The sequence below is a fragment of the Chionomys nivalis genome, chromosome 4 (genome assembly GCF_950005125.1).
Source record: "Chionomys nivalis chromosome 4, mChiNiv1.1, whole genome shotgun sequence".
Lineage (NCBI taxonomy): Eukaryota > Metazoa > Chordata > Mammalia > Rodentia > Cricetidae > Chionomys > Chionomys nivalis.
In genome coordinates this window covers 78,789,843-78,812,701 of record NC_080089.1, presented here as the reverse complement: position 1 = coordinate 78,812,701, position 22,859 = coordinate 78,789,843, and the positions used below count along the sequence as shown (strand labels likewise).

General features: G+C 42.7%; 1 protein-coding gene across 2 annotated transcripts in view; it reads left to right on the top strand.

Annotated features, from left to right (window-relative positions):
* Filip1 (filamin A interacting protein 1) overlaps positions 1-22,859 on the top strand; it is a 151,751-nt gene that overhangs the window by 51,467 nt on the left and 77,425 nt on the right. For both annotated transcript variants that reach the window (XM_057768845.1, XM_057768844.1), the window contains exon 2: positions 14,899-15,177. In XM_057768845.1, coding sequence (XP_057624828.1) covers positions 14,905-15,177 — 273 coding nt within the window. In that variant the 5' untranslated portion in view covers positions 14,899-14,904. The remainder of the gene's footprint in view (positions 1-14,898; positions 15,178-22,859) is intronic.

Here is a 22,859-nt window from a genome sequence, read left to right as displayed (position 1 = left end):
TCTCTGTGAGTTCGAGGCCAGCCTGGTCTACAAGAGCTAGTTCCAGGACAGGCTTCAAAGCTACAGAGAAACCCTGTCTCGAAAAACCAAGAGAGAGAGAGAGAGAGAGAGAGAGAGAGAGAGAGAGAGAGAGAGAGAGAGATGACCTGGAAACAACTCCTTTAGCCAATGAACTAGCAGAAGCAAAAGAACTTTGCAGTTTTTCCAGCTCAGCCCATGACTTCCCTTCTCATCAGCAACGATTTCCCTGGACTGTGAAACCCCTGGTGAAATAACCACCAGTGCTTTCTGGCACTCACAGACCACCAGTGAACACAGTAAAGAGGACTTTGACGTTTGCTCTCACAAATCACCCTGTCTGTCTGTTATCCAGTCTGTTCTCAAACTTAGCTTAACGTATTAGTGCATACATACATACATACATACATACATACATACATACATACATACATATATACATACATACATACACACATAGGGCTTGGTGTTTCTCAATATACAGATGAAAAAACTAATGAGGAACAGTGTGACTGTTTGGCAAGTCTGAGCCATCTACCAAACACATTGTGCAATGCTCTACATTTTAGGTAAAAATCTCTCAATAAATGGAAAACCCTAACCCTTAGTCCTGGCTAGGATGTCAGCTCAAACAAAAATCTGTTTATAATATTTCTAAAAATCTCTATTTCTACTGTTTCTACACAGTTCATATATGTTGCGATCTTTCATTTAACATAATTTAAGAGATTTTTCATTAAAAAGTCCTCTTCTGAGGTTTTGATTTGGGGAGTTTGTCCTTTATATCTCCTCTTAGATATATTTCTGTCCGTCATTGGACACATTCCCATGGCACTGGGATAGAGAAAGGACAGAGAGGAGTTTGGGCCATTACCTCAGTTGGCCTATGAGTCCCAATCTGTAGGCTGATTGGCCTACCGAGGATGGTTGGCTGTGCGGTGGGGGAGACTCAATGTGCAAGCAGGCCACACCTTCTTTCTGGTTGACAGCTGTCAGGTAAATCTTCGTTGGTGGCCACAAGTGTCATTAGGAGAGAGAAAGCGGGTACTGACGGCAAACAGCTCCGCAGTCCCAGAAGAGCAGCCCCCTTTGCATCCTGTGGCTGGTGAGTCATGCCTGTGGACCGAAAACAGAGGTGGCAGAAAGCGAGGGAGGAAGGGAAGGATGCCCTCCCTGGTGACAAATTTGGAAAACGCTCACTTTGGGCATTTTTGTTGGCTTGAATGGCAGCTGATGAAAATAAGGTAGTATTGAATTACTGGGAAAGTATTTTTTTTCTCATGGCTACATGAGAAACAGGCTTTACTATTTATGCTCATCTTAATTTTTAGACATGAAAACTATTGGCGTATAGCCAAATTTAAAAATAACCTGTGTTTTGTACTTTCTTGATGCGTAACTATAGAACATTTCTTGACCTTCCTCTGCCCTCGCTCCCAGTATTTAGTTGCCATGGTTCCTAAAAAAGCTATTCTTTTTCTTCTTGACATGACAGGATGGCAGGGCCATCGAAAGGCTGGAAATTCAAGCTCTGTATTAACCCACTGTGATCTTGTCAAGGCTTGCGATTTTCCAGTGCTTGTCCTCCAGTTTGACATTCCCGTCATAGCTCCTTCTCAGGTACCTGGCACCTGTGTCTCCCTGCCTCAGCTGGAGCTCATTCATCCCCTAGGGATTGGCTTAATGCCACCACTCAGAAACGTCCCGGGATATGGGTGTAGCTGCATAGGCAGAGTGTTTTCCTAAGGATGCACAAAGTCATATGCTGAGTTCGAGACCAGCCTGGATAAGTGAGACCCTGCTCAAAAAACAGAAACAAAAACTGCAACGACAGCAAACAAACATCATTCCTCAAAGCTCACACTCGTGCCCAGCTCTGCAGCCTTCTGTCTTTGCATGTGTCTGATTTCTTATCATCTCAGGAGTGATTCTGTATCAAACTCACTTAATTCTCAGTTATGAGTTACTAAAGTATGCTCAAAGCTTCCCCTATTTAAAAGAAAGGGTAGACTTAAATTTTCGTTTGGTAAATTGTTGCACAAAGGGCATTTAGGTGTGAGCGCCTATTGCATTTGTTTATAATAAATTTACTAATGATGGCAGTCTATGCACACAAGCCCTCCAGTGTTGAAGGAGGGTGCTTGCTCAGTCCCAGCTGCTCAGTCCCGAAATAACCACACAGAAACTGTATTAATTAAATCACTACTTGGCCTATTAGATCTAACTTCTTATTGGCTAGCTTTTACATCTTAATTTAACCCATTTCCATTATGTTATATTTTACCACGAGGCTCATGACCTACCAGCAAGGTTTCATTCACTGTGTTTGTCTCTGGCAGCAGTTCCATGGCTTTTCCCTGCCTCTGCCTCTTTTTTTCCCAGCATTCAGTTTAGTTTTCCCCACCTACCTATATTCTGCCCTGCGCAAAATAAACTTAAGACAGTTTCTTTATTAACCAATGGTATTCATAGCATACAGAGGGGAATCCCACATCACTCCAAGGATCTGATGGCCTTGAAACTGGAATGGCTCTGCCCCAGACCTCCTGAGCGTGATGATACGTAAAGGAAGACATCACATTCATGGTCTGAACATCCTTCTATACTTATAGTTTATAAAACCATATGCATTTTCATATTTCAAACTTAAGACACCTGTCCCACCAAAAAAACCTTCAGGGCACTTTTTTACTACCTGATTTCTTTTTTTGTTTTTAAAATTATATTTATTTTTACCATTGTAATGTTTGTGTATGATGTATATGTGTACTGTATATCTGTATGTGTGTGTGTGTGTGCATGTGCACAAACATGCCATGGCACATGTATGAAAATCAGATGATAACTGTGAGAAGTCAGTTCTCTCCTCCCTTGGGTTCCAGAGATTGAAAGCTCAGACCCACCAGCTCCATGGAACCACCTTTATCCACAGATCCAGCTTCCTGGCCCACTCGCTGTCTCATGACTGGTTTATTTTTTTTTTGTTTTTTTTTTTGAGACAGGGTTTCTCTATGGTTTTGGAGCCTGTCCTGGAACTAGCTCTGTAGACCAGGCTGGTCTCGAACTCACAGAGATCCGCCTGCCTCTGCCTCCCGAGTGCTGGGATTAAAGGCGTGCGCCACCATCGCCCGGCTTCATGACTGGTTTCAACTTTGCTCTTGAGCTCCTTCCTCTAAATCCCTCCTTAGGCAGGGAAGTTAACCTGAGCATTCGCTGGTAAATTCATTATTACCATCTTGTCTTAGTCTAAGGTGAAATTAAAATTCCATTTCAGTCTTCTTGTCTCCTCTCTCAAAGTCCCCTTCATATTTTGCGGTGTAAATGAAGCCCTGTACACTGGCGGCAGGGGAGAGGAGTCTGCTAGAAGCAGCGGGGGCCCCAGCGTTTGTCTGGGCTACAGCAGCTCTTGGCTGCTTGTCAGGACTTCTTGTCTAATTAAAAAGCCTCGTGAGAAATGACAATGTGGGCGGTAGGTGTCCATGGATAATTAAGAACTTCAAGCTGGGCCTGTAGCACACGCTTGGACTCTTCACCTCTGTATAGTGAAGGCAAGAGGATCAGGAGTTCAAAGATCCTTGGTAGCATGATACATGTCAAAAAAACAAAACAGAAAAAAAGGAAATGAATAATTATCATTCTCAAAAAGCAGGGCCCTGTGTGGCTGCTCGTCTCACATGATAGGGAAGGCTGCTGTGCTCACTGCTGTTATCTCCCAGTATGAGCCCTGGTGGCATAACCCCACTACTCTTGGTGAAGCACTCACCCTGAGTCTCCTGACATCTCTGGAGCTCCATCCCAATTCACGCCTGCGCCACAGGCAGCCAGCACCTTCCATCTCAACCCCAATTCTGCTGGTCCACCTCGAGAGCCCCCTGTACCAACGACTCAGGTGTTAGCATGCCAGCTTCCTATCCAGCCTGCCTTCCAGCTTTACTGAGCAGTTGGCCACTTCTGTGTCTCTTACACATGCCCAGTGGTGCTAGCGGCACAGACTGCTAAATCTGGATTAAATGTTTGCATATCTCACGACACAGACCAGTGCCAGTGGGAATCCTCTTGAGTCGTAGCTGTAAAACTTCACGGGAATTCATTTCCTTTTATGTTCATTCCTTCAGCAATGTATCTGAAGGGGGGGTGTGTGACAGAGAGCACCGTGACTGCCCTATCTTTTCTCTCACTCTGTTCTTATTTTTTTCAAATTACAGCGACTGGGAATAGAATGGAGAGGGGTGGAAAGTGCTCTTCTCCAGCTTAGATGCACGCCATCAATTAAGTTTGTTACAGTGTAGATCACAGTTGGCAAAGTGAGGGCTAGAGATCACACAGAGACACATCTGGTCACTTCTGTACCATCTGTGATTGCCTCTTGCATGAGCAGAGCTGAGTAGAAGCATCAGAGGTCAGATAGCATACGAAGTGTGAAATATTCACTATCTGCATACACAGTTGTCTACATACACAGAACCTAAAGCGGCCCTGTCCCTAGTGCTTAACTACATGGCAGGATTCACAGTTTTCTGAAACAGGCGGTGCTTTCTGCCATGATACTGTCAGGAAGGACTTTCCCATACACAGAGAGTACAAGCTTGCGATGCCACGCCACTCAGTGAACAATGCATCTGAACCTTATTATCCCCATTTTACAGATGAGGAAATTGTCACTTGGAGAGGTGACTTGTGCAGGGTGATGACCCTTTCGGTTCCGAAGAGTTAATGGCAAAGAGGATTAGGACAGATGAGAGCACAAACTCCAAGGCTATCAATGCATGAGGTTTGGGGGTTGGTTTGAGGTTTGGGGATTGGTTGGTGAACGGAGGTGGAGTGTCTGCAAGGTAGGGAAGAAAGGTGTCCAGCGGCCATGTTGCAAAGGTCATGGCACATACATACTTCCTGGACACATGCTGGGTCTGAAATTTCTGTGTCTCTGTGTGGTATTTTACACGTTAAGTTCTTAAGCACCTTAATTAATTTAATCACAAAGTTCTCCAACCTTAAGACCAGCATTCTCGGACACCTACCAGCTACATTTATGACGATTGGTTGATTGATGAAGAAGCCACAGTCTCTTGGTCTAGTGCCAGAGTGGTAAGCACCATCAATATCTTAGACAGTGACGTGATTATGGTTTTCCCTCATAGCACACATGTTGATGAGGATGATTTATTTTTTTACTTTTCTACTTCCTTGGTTTCTAAGTTAGTTCTGTTTGGCTTTAAATTTGGGCGCCTCAGATTTTTATCTATAATAAGGAATGTTGGTGTACAATTAGAAGATACAGAGCCTGGGCGTCTAAAATAGACATATCTTATTCCTTATATTACAAATGATTTGGCTACACTTTCATATTAATACATAGTCTAAGGATCGACGGGCAAGACGTCCGTGAGGACAGCTGAATACACCTGACCTGCGCAGGCGGTCAGAACACATGGAGTCCTTGTCAGTGTGCACATGGGCGGGCAGTTCAGCTTTTCCTTTTTCTCCTTTGTCAGCAGGAAACAATGATATCATCATTCCTTTCCCTAACCAAGGCTAATGCTGGCTATCAAATGGGATTTGCCTCATGTTTCCTCAAAAATGTAATAAAATTATTTAAGAATGTTTTCCCTATAAGACAAACATTTTTATAATGTGAGATTTTGCAGTTATTTTAATAGAATAACTAGCTCATCTGGAAACTGGAGTCTGTCTTCATTTTGCTAACTGAAAGGCTGGTCCAACTAATATTCAGTTGTCATAATAGTTATGTCTTTGGAGTGCCAGTGACTTTTTACAATTTAAAAGGCTAAATGTTAAGACTGTGAGGGCCAAGTCACCCTTTAGGTCCATTGAAAATGAAAGTCTCAGGTAAGGCCTGGGGAGATGGCCCACTCAGCAAAGCTCTTATGCAAGCATGAGAACCCATGTTCATCCTCTAGCACCCATATTAAAGGCCAGGCTCAGGAGCGTGTGCCTGTGACCTCTGCAGAGACCGTTGACTCTCTGAGTGTCACTGACCAGACACGTCAGCTTAGACTCTGAGCTTCAGGATCAGAGAAAGACTCTGCCTCAAAACATGGTGCAGAGTGACTGAGAGGACACTGGGCGTTAACCTCCAGCCTCCACACCCATGAACACCCGTCCACTACCCAGGGTAGGGAGAGACTCGTGCACTGTGGAATACAAAGGCAGTCTTGGAGAAAAAGAGGAAGAGAATGTAGACTTAGAAGAACAAGGTGTCACATGAGTTGAAATCAGAGAAAATGTCTCAGATCGAGAGGTTTCCCGTTGGTCGTTGTTGTGTGAAGCTGTGGAAGTTGTGTATATCCTGTAAATAAGTGTGTTTCAGCCCACGAGGAGAGAGCTGTGAATTCCTCTGTATCAGTGTTTCTAGCGTAGGGATAAACACTGCCCTTCAAACTTTGACTTGCACCTCGAGAATCTGGATTGCCCTGTATTCTAGTTAAGGCTTTCCCAGGTACTGACTATATTATATATGCAAATAACTGTGCCTCATTTTGCATATTTTTAATTTTTTGTCAAGTAGGAAAAATAAAAAAGTTAAAATAACTAGAAAAGTACAGAGATCATAGTCATACACATTTGAAAGCCTTGCCCTTGGTATATAATCAGTCTATAGCTGTTGACCATATACAATGACTAATTAACAATGACTTCAGATTTACAATAATGTAATATTATAAGCAGGTATAATGTTCATGCTTGTAATCCTAGCACTCAGGACGCTAAGCCAGGAGGATTGTTTAGTGTTTGCAACCCTCCTGGATGACATCGTGTATTCCAAGCCAGCCAGGTTGGCTTGGTAAAACCCTGTTTCAAACAAACAAACAAACAAACAAGAAACACAAAAAAGCATTCATAAACTTATAATAAATATATTTTAAAATGTATTTAAAGATTAATAATTAGCAATTGATGTTGGAAATATATGAAAAACGTGTCAGAGATGCCATTCTGTCATCATTATTGAACATATCAGTCTATAAATGGATGAGTTCTTTTCTCTTTTATATTTTGACAATGGCATTGTTTTATGTTATCTGGCCTCCATGTGTATGCACACACACTTATCTACCACATGCACGTGCCCACATGAACAGGTATGTACAACAAGCATACACACACACACACACACACACACACACACAATTGATATGGGAAGAAAGGCTATTGTTGAACTAGTCAGAGGAGACTTAAAAAGCACAAGGGTAGGACCAGTAAAATTGCTCAGTGGGTAAAGACACTTGCCACCAAGCCTGGTGACCTGAGTTCAGTTCCTGGGAGCTACCTGGCAGAAGGTGAAAAACAACTCTCAAAGTTGTCCTCACCTCCACACCCTCAGCATAGAACGAGTACAGCCTCACACAGTTACGTACATGCGTTATCCATATGTGTGCTCACACATATACAGGTGTGTACATGCGGATAACACACACAGAGAAATTGGTATAAAACAATTAAAAATATTAGGGTGGCGTAGTCTTTTTTGTATTTATTAACTTTTATTTAAAAATAATATTACAAGCCAGGTGGTAGTGGTGCACACATTTAATCCCAGCACTCGGGATGCATAGGCAGGTGGATCTCTAAGTTCGAGGCCAGCCTGGTCTATAGAGTGAATGCCAGGACAGCAAGGGCTACACAGAGAAACCCTGTCTCACAAACAACAACAATGATTATGATTTTGAAAATGCAAATTAGTAATTCCTTTTGCATACCTGTCTATTTTTTGATGTTTTCTTAAAAGTGTGTTATTTTATATTGTACATATTCCTCCTCATACCCCTTCTTTGGCCCCTTTTTCCTACCTATGGACTACACTATTTTATGAATTCATGAGCAAATAGATTTTTTAAATTTTTAAAAATTGTGTTATGTGTATGAGTATTCTGCCTGCTTGTTTGTCTATGCATTGTGTGTGTGTGCAGTGCCCTTAGAAGCCAGAAGAGGATATCAGAATTCCCTTGAACTGGAGTTATAGATGCTTGCCAGCTGCTGTGTGGGTGGTGGCAGCCAGGGTTATTAACTGCTGAGACTTTCTCTAGCCCCATGATCAACTATTCACACGTAAAAACAAAAGGTACCTGCTGTGGTATGCAGATAGCTGAAAGTCAATTTACAAATAAATGAACACAGGAAACGTGTGGGAGACCAGACTGGAGTTCAGTTTTTCTGATGAAGGATCTTGGGCACTGGGTGAGGGCTCGTGAAAGGAGGGCAGAGGCCATCACAGAAGACACTGATGAAGAATTCACGTTTGGAGACTTTAAGAGAGTTGAGAAAGGTCGCCCTCCATTGCCGCTCAGGGTAATGCCCACATCGAGCACGCTTCCGTTTCCACACCTCGTTTAACTTTGTGGGGCTTCCCTGGCCTGGTCCCTTGTTAGTTTTTAGACTTTTCTTTTCTGGAAAACTTACATGGGTCTGCTGCTATCATCCTTGAGCCACACTCAGCAGAACTTCCTAAAGCGTCTCAGCATAGTTTTAGGCTAGGGCGGAATAATATTTTTCTGTTTTGCCCCAGTTGTGGTGTTTTCTTTGGCCTTTTGATTACAACATGGTTGCAGGGGCTCAGAAAATCCTCTTTTCCAAAATTCTAATGCCTCATGAGCCTATTTTGTGGAATAGTCAACTTGGCTGCCTAGATCTGGCCTAGAAGAAGAAAAACGTTTTAAAAATTAAAAGTCTGGTAATTTTGAAGATTTAAAGAATGTAGATAGTGAGGGGTAAAAAATCACTTTATAGGTCTGTGACATAGAGTGTGAAGAACAAAAGAAAAACATGGGATAGTCAGTGTAAACTTGAGAGAAAATGGTTACATGTAGGGTAAACCCAGGAGCCCTTCTGAACCATGTTAGCTGTTATGCTGGAAATCTGAGAGATGCCCAAACATTTCATGGTCTGAGATATTTCTAACAGATTGAAACGAGCAATCAAGATGCTCACAGGAAATAACCTGGTGGTGCAGAGAAGGAGGAAGGGATTTGGTTGGGTTTTTTTTTTTTCTTTTCTTTTTTTCCAACATAGTATTTTTATTACTTATTTGGGAATTTCACATAATGCACCCTGGCCATGCTTACTTCCCAGTCCTCCCAGGTCTACCCCTCCTTTATAACCTTGCCCCCCCAAACAAAAAGAAGAAGAAGAAGCAAGAAAGTAAAAAAAAAAAAAAAAAAAAAAAAAAACTCCACTTTGTGTTGCTCATATACACACTGGAGGATAGATAGTCTAACACCCAGTGGACAGCCCCTTAAAGAAAATGGAGTCCTTCCCCACCCTCATCTCTGCCAGGAGCCATTACCTATGAAGAGCATTCCCTATCACCATTTTTTTTATTTTTAATTTTTAAAAATTTTTTACTAGCTCTATGTTTTTCTCTGCTCCCCTTCCTGCCTCTCCTTCCCTCTTCAACCCCCTCTCACCATTCTTAAGAGTGCTCTTCAATGGCCTCCAGCATCAGCACCTCGGCATGATCTCCAGTGGCAATACAGACCAATGACATCAACAAGGTTCACTGCTACAGCATGGACCACAGACACCAGCATGGCCTTTGATGGCAGCACCACAGGCTGCAGACATCAGCATGGCCTAATTCAAGGAGGACATAAAACTAGAACCGACTATTTTTTTTTTTTTTTGCGCCCCGGTTTTTAAAAAGCACTGGTTTTAAGTCTTTTCTGTCTGAAGGGAAGAATGAGGATTCTTCTCTGTTGATGGTCCCGCGCTCCACAAGCTGTAGGCCTTTTCACCAGGCCGCAGTGTGAGGCGTAAGCCTCTCTGTAGTGATGGGGTTACAATTTTACTGTGTATTAGTCTTTTTTTCTTATAAATCTATGAAATAATTAAAATGCAAATATATGTATCCGTATAATATTATGACTCCTCATTTTATGTATCAAGTAGGCTCTTAAAACTATGGTTAGAGAAAGCAAAACCAAAACCAAATAGGTGCTTGAGAAGCCGATGAGCGTAGGAAAGAGCCAAACTTATGCTGAAAAGAAGTTTTTGCTGATGATGAGGTTAGGGAGCATTTTGAGCAGTGTTGAATCATCACAGGAAAAGGAGTAGATGATATGAACCAAGTGTAAGGGCAAGTGTGCCCGGAAAGTTCAAGGTTAGGGTCTGGAAGGGCCAAGGAAACTTGGGATGAGTATGGACTTTTAATAGTCAAACACTTATCCCTTTTCCTCTTTTCTTTATTTTTAAAGAGGATGTAGTGTGTGTGTGTGTGTCTGTCTGTCTGTCTGTCTGTAGGGGGGTGACTGTGGAAGCCATAAGAGGCTGGTGCTGAAGCTGCGGCAGTTGTAGGCTGTAAGACACAAGTACTAGGAGCCCCGCTGTCTTTTGTGAAACTCATCGCGCTGGGCTATCGCTGCTGCCTATTCTTCAGATGCTTTGGAGATGCTGGTCATGTCAGCATAAACCACAGCACATATTTGTATTTATATCTTGTAATTCATGCGATATCACTCATCTGACAGAACACTGTGGTACTGCCCAGTGTGGAAGGCAGCAGGAATGAGGAGGAGGGAGAACCAGAGATTAAAGAAGGCGTAAGGTGTTTGAATCTTCCTTTCTTTCCTACTTTCCTCAGCAAATTCCACACACTGTGCTGCTGACAGGTTGCTATGAAGGGAAAAGGAAGTGTGTTGAATGAAGTATGATAGTAAGGGTTGTTGATGAAAAAAAAGAATCTGTGCCCTAAACAATACCAGTTTTCAAAATGGGCTGCAAAACCTGACGTGAATCTTCAGTGTATTCTCTATGTTTTCTGGGGAAACCTCTCATAAGGATATGCTAGGGAGGGTTACAGAGGTGTCTGAATTCTCTTAGGGAATTTACCTAAGTTTTCAAGCTTACAGCCTGACAGTAGGCCACCGACGGCCTGCGGGGCTCTACCCACACTCTCTGCCACCTGTCTATCCTCCTTGTAAGTACAATGGACTCCATTTAACCATTTCTCATGAGATGTTTGCTGTTGTACGGGAGTTTTCAGATGGTCTACACATATGTCATGGTCGTCTTTGCTCAGACTTTGCATCCTATTTCCATAACCTCCTGTACCCTTAGTGCTGATCAGATTGTTTCTTAGGAAATTCATCCTCTTACAAGCTCTGTAGTTCATTGGTTTGGAAGTAGATGTTTTGGGTTTTTCTTTAGTAACCAAATTTTCTACTACTATAGGAATTTTACAGGTGCCTGTGGAGGAGAACATATGCATGCATTTCTCCGGTTCCATTGTGCACACCTGGAAACCATTATCTCCTGCACATTCGTGGTGTTTTCTCCATTCTCTGATTCCCCCTGTTAGACATATGCTCAGATCCTAGCTCTTCCCAGCTGAGTGACTGAGGGGACGCTAGCCTGTGTCTTTAAACCTCACTGGCCTCATCTGCAAGTCTCAGAAGAGCAGCACCGGCTTCTGAGGTGGCTGGGAACGCTAGATGTCATCCTTGTGTGTAAAGCGCTTCAGGCTTTGTACATAAGAGGCCATGGAGAACTGTTGGAAAGGAGACAAGCATGGCTCTCTCTCAAGGAGGCAGCAGAAAGTACCTTGTCAGGTGCCTTGCCAAGACATTAGTGCCTACAAGACACAATAAAGTAGCTTATAGTAATTCTTCATCGTAGTACACTTGGTTGTACTATTGAAAAATCCTATTTTCTCCCTCGGAGGCCTGGTTCATTTCCTCCTGAGCTTTCTTGACTAGTGTGGTGTCACTGATGACTATCGTATTCCAGAGACAGAAAGGTGCTGATCACTGGTGTTCTAAAAATAAAGATAAAAGACTGTGTATGCCCTATTAAGAAAGAGCTAGAATCTATGTCAAAAAGAAATTAATCAATGCAAAAGTTTAAGAACACCAAGAAAAATATTTGCTTAGACAAAATGAACATCGAGGGTCCACCACAGGAGGTCTTCCGCTGGCCAAAGTGGATTCGTGTGGAACGGAGCCTGAGCTCATGCTCTCCAATCAATAATGATGTAAAATTACCAGAAAATTCCAAAATTCATGTTGGGTGTTTACATATTATTTTTATTTATTTATGTATTTACTTCTACAAAATTCACTTTTATAGAGCCGTGATAAGACTTACTTGAAAGCACTCACTTCAGGTGCACATGTTTAGAAAGAACCAAATGTAAAGACAACAGCTAAGAAGTTGATTTTACTTTCTGTATTTTTGCAAATACAGCTGTGATTAGCATACACACATATCATAGATAAACGCATACTTAAGAGGCTCAGACACAAATCATGTGTTTTGATTACAGGGCTGTGGCGGCAGGTGGTTTAAATTACCATCCTACTTCCTATGCTTTGGGAACAATTGTCTAGAAAGCCTGCTAACTCGTATTCTAAATCCAGGTTATTAAAATAGTATTTGATCTATCATCTGAAAAGGCCTTAAGGCTTTACAGAAAGAGTTCCTTCAGAGAGAAACAGCTTTGTGTATGGAATTGCTGAGACTCGGTTTGGGAACTCATGCTGGTGGAGTGTGGTCATGAGTCTAATTTGTGACTCTAGTCACCATCTCTTTGCCTCTTTTTTCCCTTTTCTTTACTTTTCATTCATTATTTCTTCTCCCTCTTCCTTCTTTTTAAAGTTTTGTTTCTTTGTAATTTTTAATTAAATGTTATATATGGATGTTTAGCCTGTTTATGTCTGTGTATTATATGTGCGCCTCTTGCCTGTAAAGAACAGAAGATGGTGTCAGATCCCGTGAAATCGGAGTTACAAATGGTTGTGAGCTGCCATGTGGGTGCTGAGAAGCAGAACCCTGCTCCTCTTGCAAGAGTAGCAACTGCTGAGTCAACTCTCAAGCCCTACTTCCTTTCTCATTTAAAGTCATTTTGAAACTTAGCCCACAAAAAAAGCTGCAATAATGTACAGGAGACATGCTCCAAAGTGCCTTGGTTTCCCTTATAAGATAACATCAATTCTTTGGTTTACCGGAGAAGCACAAAAGAGACTCTAAAATCGAGATGTAATCTCTGAGTCAGTCAGAGGACGGTGCCAATGCCAAGGAATACTTTTCCAGTTCATATTGTTTACAGTTATAGAGAGCTCTCACCCATAACAGAGTCCATTTCATTGTAAGAGTTAATTTTAAAAAGAACATGAGATGTTTCATTATATATTTGAAGACTTAAATGTTCATTATTTGAAAGGAGATACCATACTGTGTTCATTTATCTGTTGTAAAATCTGTTTTGAAAAACTTTCCTTAGTTCCTAAAATATGATTGGGTTCATAAAAACAATTTATGTTCCAGTAACAAAGTTTGGAATGAATAATGAAAATCTTGCTGTTTAGCTGTTTCAGGGAAAGGGGTGTTTATTCTGTGAATTTTAAATAAGGCTGTGTTTTAGTTACTTTATATTGCTGGGCTAACCCCCATGAACGAGGCAACTTATAGAAGAAAGAGTGGCTTCCAATTTCAGAGGATTAGAGTCCATCATGGTGTGGAGCGTGGCAGGGGGTGAGCAGGCATGGCGCTGTAGCGGTGGGCAAGCAGGCATGGTGCTGTGGTGGTAGGCATGCACTGCGCCGTAGTAGTGGGCAGGCACGGCGCTGTGGCGGTGGGCAGGCATGGTGCTGTACCAGTAGCCCAGCACTTTATCCCCAAGCACAAAGCTTGTGAGAGAGCGCGCTGGGAATGATGCGGCTTTTGAAACCTCAAGTCCACCCCCCAGTGGCACACCTCTTCCACACCTGTTAATGCTTTCCAAACAATTCCACCAACTGGGGAACAAACATTCAAATAGATGAGCCTAGGGGCATCCTCAGTCAAATACCACAGACCACCTGCTTCACTGCAGCGTTTTGTGCCTTAGGCAAATTTTGAGGCCATAGAGCTCTCTCCCACGGTCTGCGTCTGAGCTCAGTGTGTTGGCTTGCAGCTTCTCTGTTGGTCCTGTTCTCTCGTGCCAGAGGGACAGTCTTTAAAACATTTATCATATAATGACTGGAATGTTCTTCCCAAGGACTGTGCTCATATCTTAGCTGTGGCTTTTCCCTTTTGCTCCAGAAAATATTGTTTAAAATATTTATTTTTAAATTGGTCATTTTCTTCCACTTTTTATATTTTTACCACTGTTAGTGACTGATAAGGAAAACCCACCTTGAATAAAGAGGCTATGGAAAATAAAATTCCCTATCATTGTCGCTGTCCCTTCTAGGATTTTCCTGTTATTGTCCTGCTCAGCTCACCCCTGGTGATGCTTCAAGTTTGATTCTTCCAGTAAGTGGTTTTATGTAGATTCTCAGCATTATTTCAAACACGATACAGTGAGTTCTGTACAAATCCGCTCTGTTTTCCCTATATCTGATGTCTTAGTGAGATGGAATCTCAGCAGAGAGACAGGATGTGTGCATTGCTGGTGACTAAGCACCCATGACGTCATCAGACATCCTCCCTTCTTTCTGCCGTGTCTCGCATTCTAGGGTCCCATCCTGGAAGCCACAGTCACATTTATTTGTCTGGGCTGCAATAGTTTTTTATTGCTTTTGGTAACCTTAATGATGTTTAGGATTGCTGGCTATGAATTTAGAGAATTCACATCTGGGCTGATTTCATTAATAAAATGATTTGGAAAGGGAGATCTCAAGGTACATTGCTAGGGACTAAGAACAGTTGATGCCAATCTTGATCTTGGCTTGAGATGTTGTTACTTTTTCCTGAAGACCAACCATGCATTTTCCTGGAAACTTTAATAGCGTATTCACTGAGGCTACCAGTTTTGTTCTCTCTCTCTCTCTCTCTCTCTCTCTCTCTCTCTCTTTACTGGCAAAGTTGTAACACTGCTATAAGTTTCTAAGTATTTAGACAAAAATAATTTCAGTGATGGTGAAGAACGTCTCTTTTCATGTGTTGCAGGTGGGAATGAGGTCACGAAACCAAGGCGGAGAAAGTCCGTCTAACGGGCACATCTCCTGCTCCAAGTCCTCCATCATCAACAGTGCTGGTGATAAAAGCCCCTCAGAAGAGGTAAAAAAGAACAAGGCAAATCGGAAGGAAGATGATGTCATGGCCTCAGGAACTGTCAAACGGCACCTCAGACCATCTGGAGAAAGTGAGAAAAAGACTAAGAAGTCTCTGGAGTTATCCAAGGAGGACCTCATCCAGCTCCTGAGCATAATGGAAGGGGAGCTACAGGTACAGTCAGACCATTCAGGGTGCCTGCTTCTAGTTCCTGACCGAGAGAGTAACGACCTAGCTGCCATCCCGCGGCAGACTGCGAGCATCTTCCTCCTTTATATCTAAATCCTAATGTTGGCACAGGTTTTCACCGAATAAGTATTTGTTTAAAAATTTACAAGTAACCAGGTGCTGACTCCAGTTTCCAGCTTCCTTAGAAGCACCACGTTTCTCCATGATATACTTCAGCGATAGTTGATTCCGATTCTGGAAAAGGCTCTCCGATTTGGTCAGGGCTGTGGCTGAAAGGTGTAGAAATGTTGGAATAGGAAAAGGCACGTTGCATTTAGTACTTTTGTGTTCTAGGAGGGAGGGAGAGTGGACAAGAAACACGGAGCTTTGCTGAAACGGTCTTTCTTCTTTGTCCCTTTCATTTCTTTGTAATTCTCAGCCTCAGGGTTCTGCCTTGTCTTAGGAATTGAGACCTAGCGAATATATCACATTGTGAAGAGCCCGAATGGTTTCCCAAAGCATTTTAAAGTCTGTCATTTCATTTGACCTCAGTAAAATGTAGACATCATTATACATATTTTACAAATGAAGCTAAGGCTGGGAGCCAAGAGCTGCTATGTCCGGATCTCTACACAGAGGACTCCCAGCTCTTGGTCCAGTGGTCTTTCTGCCTACCCACACCAACTTCTCTAGCTTCCATGAGCCAGGACCATCCCAAGAAGTCTGTGTTTGGGGGTATTCAGGAAACAGGTCATTTTTTTTTTAAATTTCTGAGCTTAAGACAATTCTGACAGTAAAGGAAAAGTAACTATATTTTTTTCAAAGACAGGATGACTTAAGAATGAAGTTATTGTTTTTCCTTTTGTTAGTCTTTTGTTCGTTTGTTTTGGTTTTAGCTTGTAGGAGCCTCAAGGACAAACTAGCAACTGCAGGAAGGGAACCCTTTCTTGCCTTGCTGGTGTTGTCAGTGCCAGAGAGCCTATTCATGGTTAGTGTGGCTACTGTGTGCCTGTTCCCATCTGTGTGTGTGTCCAGATAAGGAAGCCTCTGGGGTGAAGAGAAATACAAAACACACACAACTAAAGTTTGAAAAACACAAGCAAATACAACTGAACAAAATCATTGAAACTTCACAGCAAAAGAGAGACTTTCCAGAACACAACCATTACTAAAAATAATGTCACTGCCCCTAGACACATGGTCATTGTTTTGTCTGTTACATTTATGGGGTAGAATTAAATGACGACTCCAGCTTAGCCAGCTGTGTCCCGGCGACGGCTGGGGACTGAGCGTGGTGAGGGTGTGTGTGCCACCTGCATAGCCTTCCGTAGTGAGGCCACCTTCTCGCATGGTTTCAGCTGTGCCGGCTGTTGTGACTCTGTGGCTCCTGCAGGCCCTTCTTTCTGCAGGCACTTCTATTATATCATGGTGGACTCCGAGGCCACTCACGTGACTATTGGGGACGTAGTGGTACTACATATAATTCTAGGTTAGTATGAAGAAGATAAGCTCACACTCCAGGGAACCTGAAGTAAGTAGACAGATGTCCCGAAGACAGGCGTTTTAATTTATCTCTTTGAATATTGAATGTTTTCCTTACATGTCTTCCCTGTCAGTCACAAGAAAGTAAAATGTAGAGAGTATCATTCATCAGGGAGAGGGGTGATGGTGAAGGGACTGGTACTTCACGCCTTTAATCCCAGCACTTGGGAGGCAGAGGCAGGCGGATCTCTGTGAGTTCGAGACCAACCTGGTCTACAAGAGCTAGTTCCAGGACAGGCTCCAAAACCACAGAGAAACCCTGTTGCGAAAAACCAAAAAAAAAAAAAAAGAATTCCATAGTGAGTTCAGCTGCAAAGCAAATCATCAGACGCATGCACACAGAGGCACCTCGAGATGCAGAGATGTTTCTGTGGTAGACACTTGTCTGTTAGCACCACCAAGTTGCAGGGGGGTGTTGTGTAAAAGCGGGAAGCTGTTCACACTAGCAAGTGTGAGCGGGCTGATGAAAATGTGCTGGCTGTTTGCTAAGCTTGTCGGCCAGGAGAAGGGAAAGCGTTCTGTCTAAAAGGCTGGGACTGGGAAAAAAGGCAGGCGTGTGCTTTGAGAAGTTATTGTCAGCTCAGGACTGTGGGACGCTCGGCGTCCATGGAGTAGTTAGTATGCTGTTTCTCAGACCTCCACTGATCTCCAGTCTCTTAGTGGGCTGGCTGTATGTGACTCATCCCAGCCCTTGCTCTAGAGATGGCTTCTATATGATACGGTTACGGTAGTGCAAATTGTGGATGCCTTACTCCCTTTTGTCTCCTTTCTATCACAAACAGCTATGCCCCTGGCCCAAGGAGGGTCAGTCCTTCAGTCATAGTTGCTATAGATCTAAATTTTTTGTCTTACATACAGTCCAACACCCTGTCTGTGTTTACATGGGGGTAGACTGTGGGAACTTTATATTTACTCTTGACCTCCAGAATTTCTTCCATATAAAGTCATATGTAAAATCACAAACCAAAGATGTATGGAAAGATACTTTTTAAGCAAGAGAAATTGAAGAATTCTGTTTCATCCGAGGGGCAGAGCGAGATCAGAGTCCAAAGTTGGATGTGTTGCAAATATTAAAGATGGGGCCGGTCAGAATGCCCCATCCTGGGTACTATGCAAGTCTGGGGGTTTGTAGTCACTGCTCAGTGGCTGGTGTTTACAGAAGTGGTGCAAGTAGGAAGCCTTAGGGGGACACATCTATAGGTCAAGGAGATATACAGGAAAATGGGCTTACAATGTCAAAGGTACAAGACAAAGATGAAGTCTGTTGGAGAACACCTTCCAGACTTTTCACTGCCACACCTCGGCAGATACAGGCTTGTTGTCTCAGCACCAGGGCCAGCCAGTGTCACTGGCATCAAGGTTGCTAAACTGGTTTCTGTTATTACAGTTCTGTCCTTGACTGTTTCCAGTAACACGTGCTTTCTAATAAATTGGACCATTTTTACTCTTTGGGTGAAAAACTCGTTACCTATTTCCCAGACTGAACTGGAAGTAATGAAACTGTGCACCCAAACCATTGTTTGGGCCCCATGATTCATTTCTCCTTGTATTTATTCTAAAATAGCACTTTTAAGAACCCAGTCAACTTGGCTGTGCTAAAACAAACAAAACTTCAAAGGGAGTAGCCCTCACATCATAAAAACCACAACACAAAAGACTTGGAAAAAGTACATTCTTATAAAGTAAGTCAAAAACAAGACGTGAATAAGTTCATCTTCTTGCCTCAAAAAAGCCCTTAATATTGTAAATTCCCTTGGCTTATCTATTTCAATACATGTTAGGGAGAAAACCCCTCAAACTGGGTCTCATTATTTCTCCCTTGGTTCTTATGATTTTTTCTCTTCTCCCTGCTTATACAGAGACTCGGAGAAAACTAGGTAAGACAGTTAGGTAACAGATCAGAATTGTGTTGGCTTCGGCGTTCTGCAGGCTACGTCACACAGTTGCTGACACACTGAGAAATCGATCTCTAACCCTAGGCAACTGGCAGAAGGTGATGTATTTCAAACACGGCTTATGAAACAGTCGAACATGCACAAAAGACGTTAGCTCCCTCTGCCCTGCCGTTTCAGAATTCCTGGGCATTTTCTCTAAGTCTGTTCACTGTTCGCTGCCACTTCTCCACCTACTAGCGGGAATCCTGTTCTCTGCCCTTCTTTCTCACCAAGGCAATTCATTTATTCTCCGGACTTCAATTAATAATCACTTATAGTGATTGTTTTACCACATTCGAGGAACAGTATTATGACAGAGCTTCAAACACTTACTGTTTTTCAAACTTATGACCCTCTTTATCGTACCCTGAGGTGTCAGAGAGCTGAGAGGTCCATCAGTCTAAGCAGAGAGCTCTGCCTGGGGAAGACTGGAGCCCTCTGAATTGAATCCACTGGGAATGCTTTCCAGAATGATCCCTACAATTCTAAGCCTGCTGTCAGTGGGGAGAGTCAGGGAAAGAAGCTAAGGAAATAGAGAGTCATGTCTACCAGAAATCTAAGGATTTAGAAAAAATGGTTAAGAGATATTTAAATCCGAAATAAACACTCATACATGGCTGTGGGGCTAATTTCTTCCCTCCTTAGCTGAGCAGTAAAACATGTTTCACACAGCAAAAGCCCTCAGAATACACATGTTAACCTCTGTTTGAAGCGACCACATTCCTTTTCTCTACTTTGAGCTTTCTTTAAGAGATGTAAACAATGTGACTTGAAAGTTAAATCCTACAGAGAAATGTGGTAGTATTTTAAAGGCTTGCTGCCTAGCCCTCCAATGTTGACTCTGGGCCTCGCCTCAGTCCCTGGTGTATGCAGGGGGATTTCCTACCTTCTAGTATGATTGTTGCTAAATTTGGTTAATACAGATGCTACTTGGACAAGTCTGAACAATGAAAGCAAAGAAAGGATAGTGGCTAGAGGGGAATGACGTCAGGGAAGGTTTTCTATGATTAAAGGACTTTACTTGTATTGATAGGTTAAAAGGTTACATGACCATAAAGAAACAGTGCCAAGGATATAGGCAGTGAAAGGATTGTTGATGACAGAATCTTGGAGGGGACAGAGGAAAAGGAATCAAAGTCATGATTTGGGAACTAACCTGGACCTTGAACTTGAAATGGAGGAAAACCCTCCATCTTCTGCGGAACAAGAAGATGAAAACTTTGATTTCTCAGGAGAAGGCAGTTGAAAGAGCTCCCGGACAGGCTAGCTCTTCTCACTCAAGTAAAGTGATGTCCCAGTGAGAGGTGTGGGCTAATCACTGGTCCTTAAGAAGATCCCTACATGCTGAATCATCCCCCGTCCCCCGTGGGGGTGAGGTGTTAGATGAAGATTGTCATGGATAATATGGTCACTACTGAGAGACGTACAGGGACTGAGACTGCATCTGCACCGTAACTGCTCTTTTTAAAAGGAGACACGGTTCATGGTGTTGAGTTTAGGGTTAAAGTTGTCAGAGTGGCTACAGTGGAAAGACAGAAGAACAGGAAAGTAGAGAGAGTGGGTGAGGACCCAGCTATTGCCAGCTACTGTGTGAATGAGCAGGCCAACAGAGAATGACCAAGAGAGTGCTGGGGAGACGGGAGATGTGCCTCTTTGCACGTAGGTTTTGACGTGACAGTGACTTAACTAACATAGCTAGATACTGAGTGTGGTCTTGGAAGTAGCGGTGAAGGCAGCTGGAGCTAATGGTGTGAAGAAATAGTGAGGTTAGGTAGGGACTAAACCTATGATGAAGGCAGATTTGGAATGGAGACCATGTCTGTAATCATTGGTCAGAGATGAGAACTGGAGGTCAAGAGGTCAGCAGATGACTAAGGGACAATTTTTGCCAGCATCTTCTTCTTGATTATGTCATTTTCTTTTGCTTAGGAATTTGTATGACAGCCTTATTAGCCTTTATGAAATTGCTCAGGCTGGTTGGTAGTCTCTGTTAACTATTTACTCCTTAACAATGAAAAGTCATTTTTAATGTTCTTTAAATGACCATTCCTACCCTAACAGGCAGGGTAGACACTCTCCTACAACTCACACCCACCTTCGTAAACACAAACTCAAACACTATCACCATTCCAAGGGGAATTGATCTCCTGTGTCTTTCACACTGAGAATACTTGCAAGACAAAATTTGGTCTCTTTTGGAAAATTGTCATGTGTTATCCTTTACTTTTTTTTTTTTTAACCAGTTTGTATGTGTTTTGAGACCACCAAAGGCTTACTTCCTTTGTGAAGTCTCTTATATGCTTTTTTCCCCCTTCAACACTTGTCCTTGTTCTGCTCTGAAATCCTGCATAATTTTGTTAGGTACAATCATAGCGTCCCATCTATATATGTTTTACAAGTGTTTTATATATTTATATTATGTTGCCAAAAAACCAAAAACTTTAAAGAAGGAACTAGAAAGGGCCTGGGCATATATGATCCTTGTTAGTCTATTGGTGACTGATAATCTCAAAATGTTTTAATAGCTATACACCATCTGAAACATTCATAATATCAATTTTAGTATGCGTATGCATGATTATGCCTGTGAACGGAGGAAGGTTTCTGTGTTGTATGTGCACATGTGTGTGCTCATGCAAGAACTTTATGAACTAAGCTTTCTCTCCAGACCAAGACTGATGTTCTAATGTGTTCAAAACACATTTGAATTATGTAAAGTATAAGCATCATATACAAAATCATGTTGTTATTGAATTACTGAGAATGCTCATAAATATTAGCAATGATATTTCTACCACACATATACTGATTCCAGGGTTGGTTGGGGTTGCTTTGGTTGTGTGTTTTGATAATCTTTTTGGGGTGGGGGGGCTGGATCAATCTTTAATTACATGTATGTGTTTGTGTGCAAGCACAACAGCAGTTCAGCTGCCTGAGGCCCTGGGCCCCTGGAGCTGGAGTTAAGACTGTTGAGAGCCACCTGATGCCCTGAGGCTGCTGGGAAGCTAATTTAGGTCCCTGCAGCCTTATGCACTTTTGACTGCTGATCCGTTTCTCCAGCCCCCCTTTTGTCATCTTTCAAAAGAGCTGTCATACTCCACTGAAGACGAGCATCATCAACTCAGATGGAATCACTCAGTGCAGCCAAGCACAACAGGCTCGTCTCGAAGGGGTGCAATACATCACCTTTTTCTTCGGCTACAGCTTTTCTGCTTCCAAATGGGTTCCATTTGTCACAGGGCGTGGCCTCTGGTAGAAACCCCATGCTTCTGAAGTGCTGGATTTCAGTTACCCTTTCTGGCTTTTTAGCACGATGACTCACCTGCTCTCAACTGCTTCATCTTTAGATCAGACTGAGGTCACCTTGAGCAAGGCGCCCGGTGAAATCTCACACCACTGACAGAATCAGAGTGCTGGGCATGGCATGTCTTCACTGAGTTCAGGAGGCAGAAAGACAGGCTGCTTTCTGATTAAAATCAAGACCAGATCTGGCCTTTTGTGGACTGTAAAGCCTCAGGATCTGGTGGCAGTATTGTTTGCATTTTGACAAAGAGCTCTGCTGTCTGATTTTTCACTGTTTGCGGTGGAATGGATTTGACGTTCCTAATAGAATCAGTCTGCAGTGAGGACAATGTACTCACTGATAGTTCAGGGCAGAACTCTGATTGTGTTGAGAAGTAGGGGTGGGGGGAAACACATTAATAAAAAAAATCTCCCAGAAAAGTATTTTTATTGTTTGCTGGAATCTGGACAGAAGCAAACAGTCTGCCAGGGGCTCAGTTAAAGATGGAGACCCCTCCTCTCTGTTGTGACCTGCTTTTTCTATCGGTCATTCCAGCTGAGTAAACTCTATCTAATTATTCCAATTATCTATGTCAATAACCCCCATTATTGTTGTATATGTGTATTTGTTGTATGGAGCCAATTTTGAGTAAAATCAGGGTCTGTGCACATTAAATGGATTTGGAGCAGAAGGGACTCCTGATTTTAGAATGGCTTCCAGGGGAGAGGTCAAGCACACATCGGTACTGCTGGGTCTCCTGTTGTGGGGTACCCACTAGAGAAGACTGCTCGGGTAGATCTAAGCCAATAGAAAGTCTTTATTAGTCAGCCGGTGACTACACTGTGTGTTTAGGATCTCAGTGTAGCCCTGAACTTTTCTCAGGGTAAGATTTTAAGAACAAAAACCATGTTCTGGATTGACATACTTCA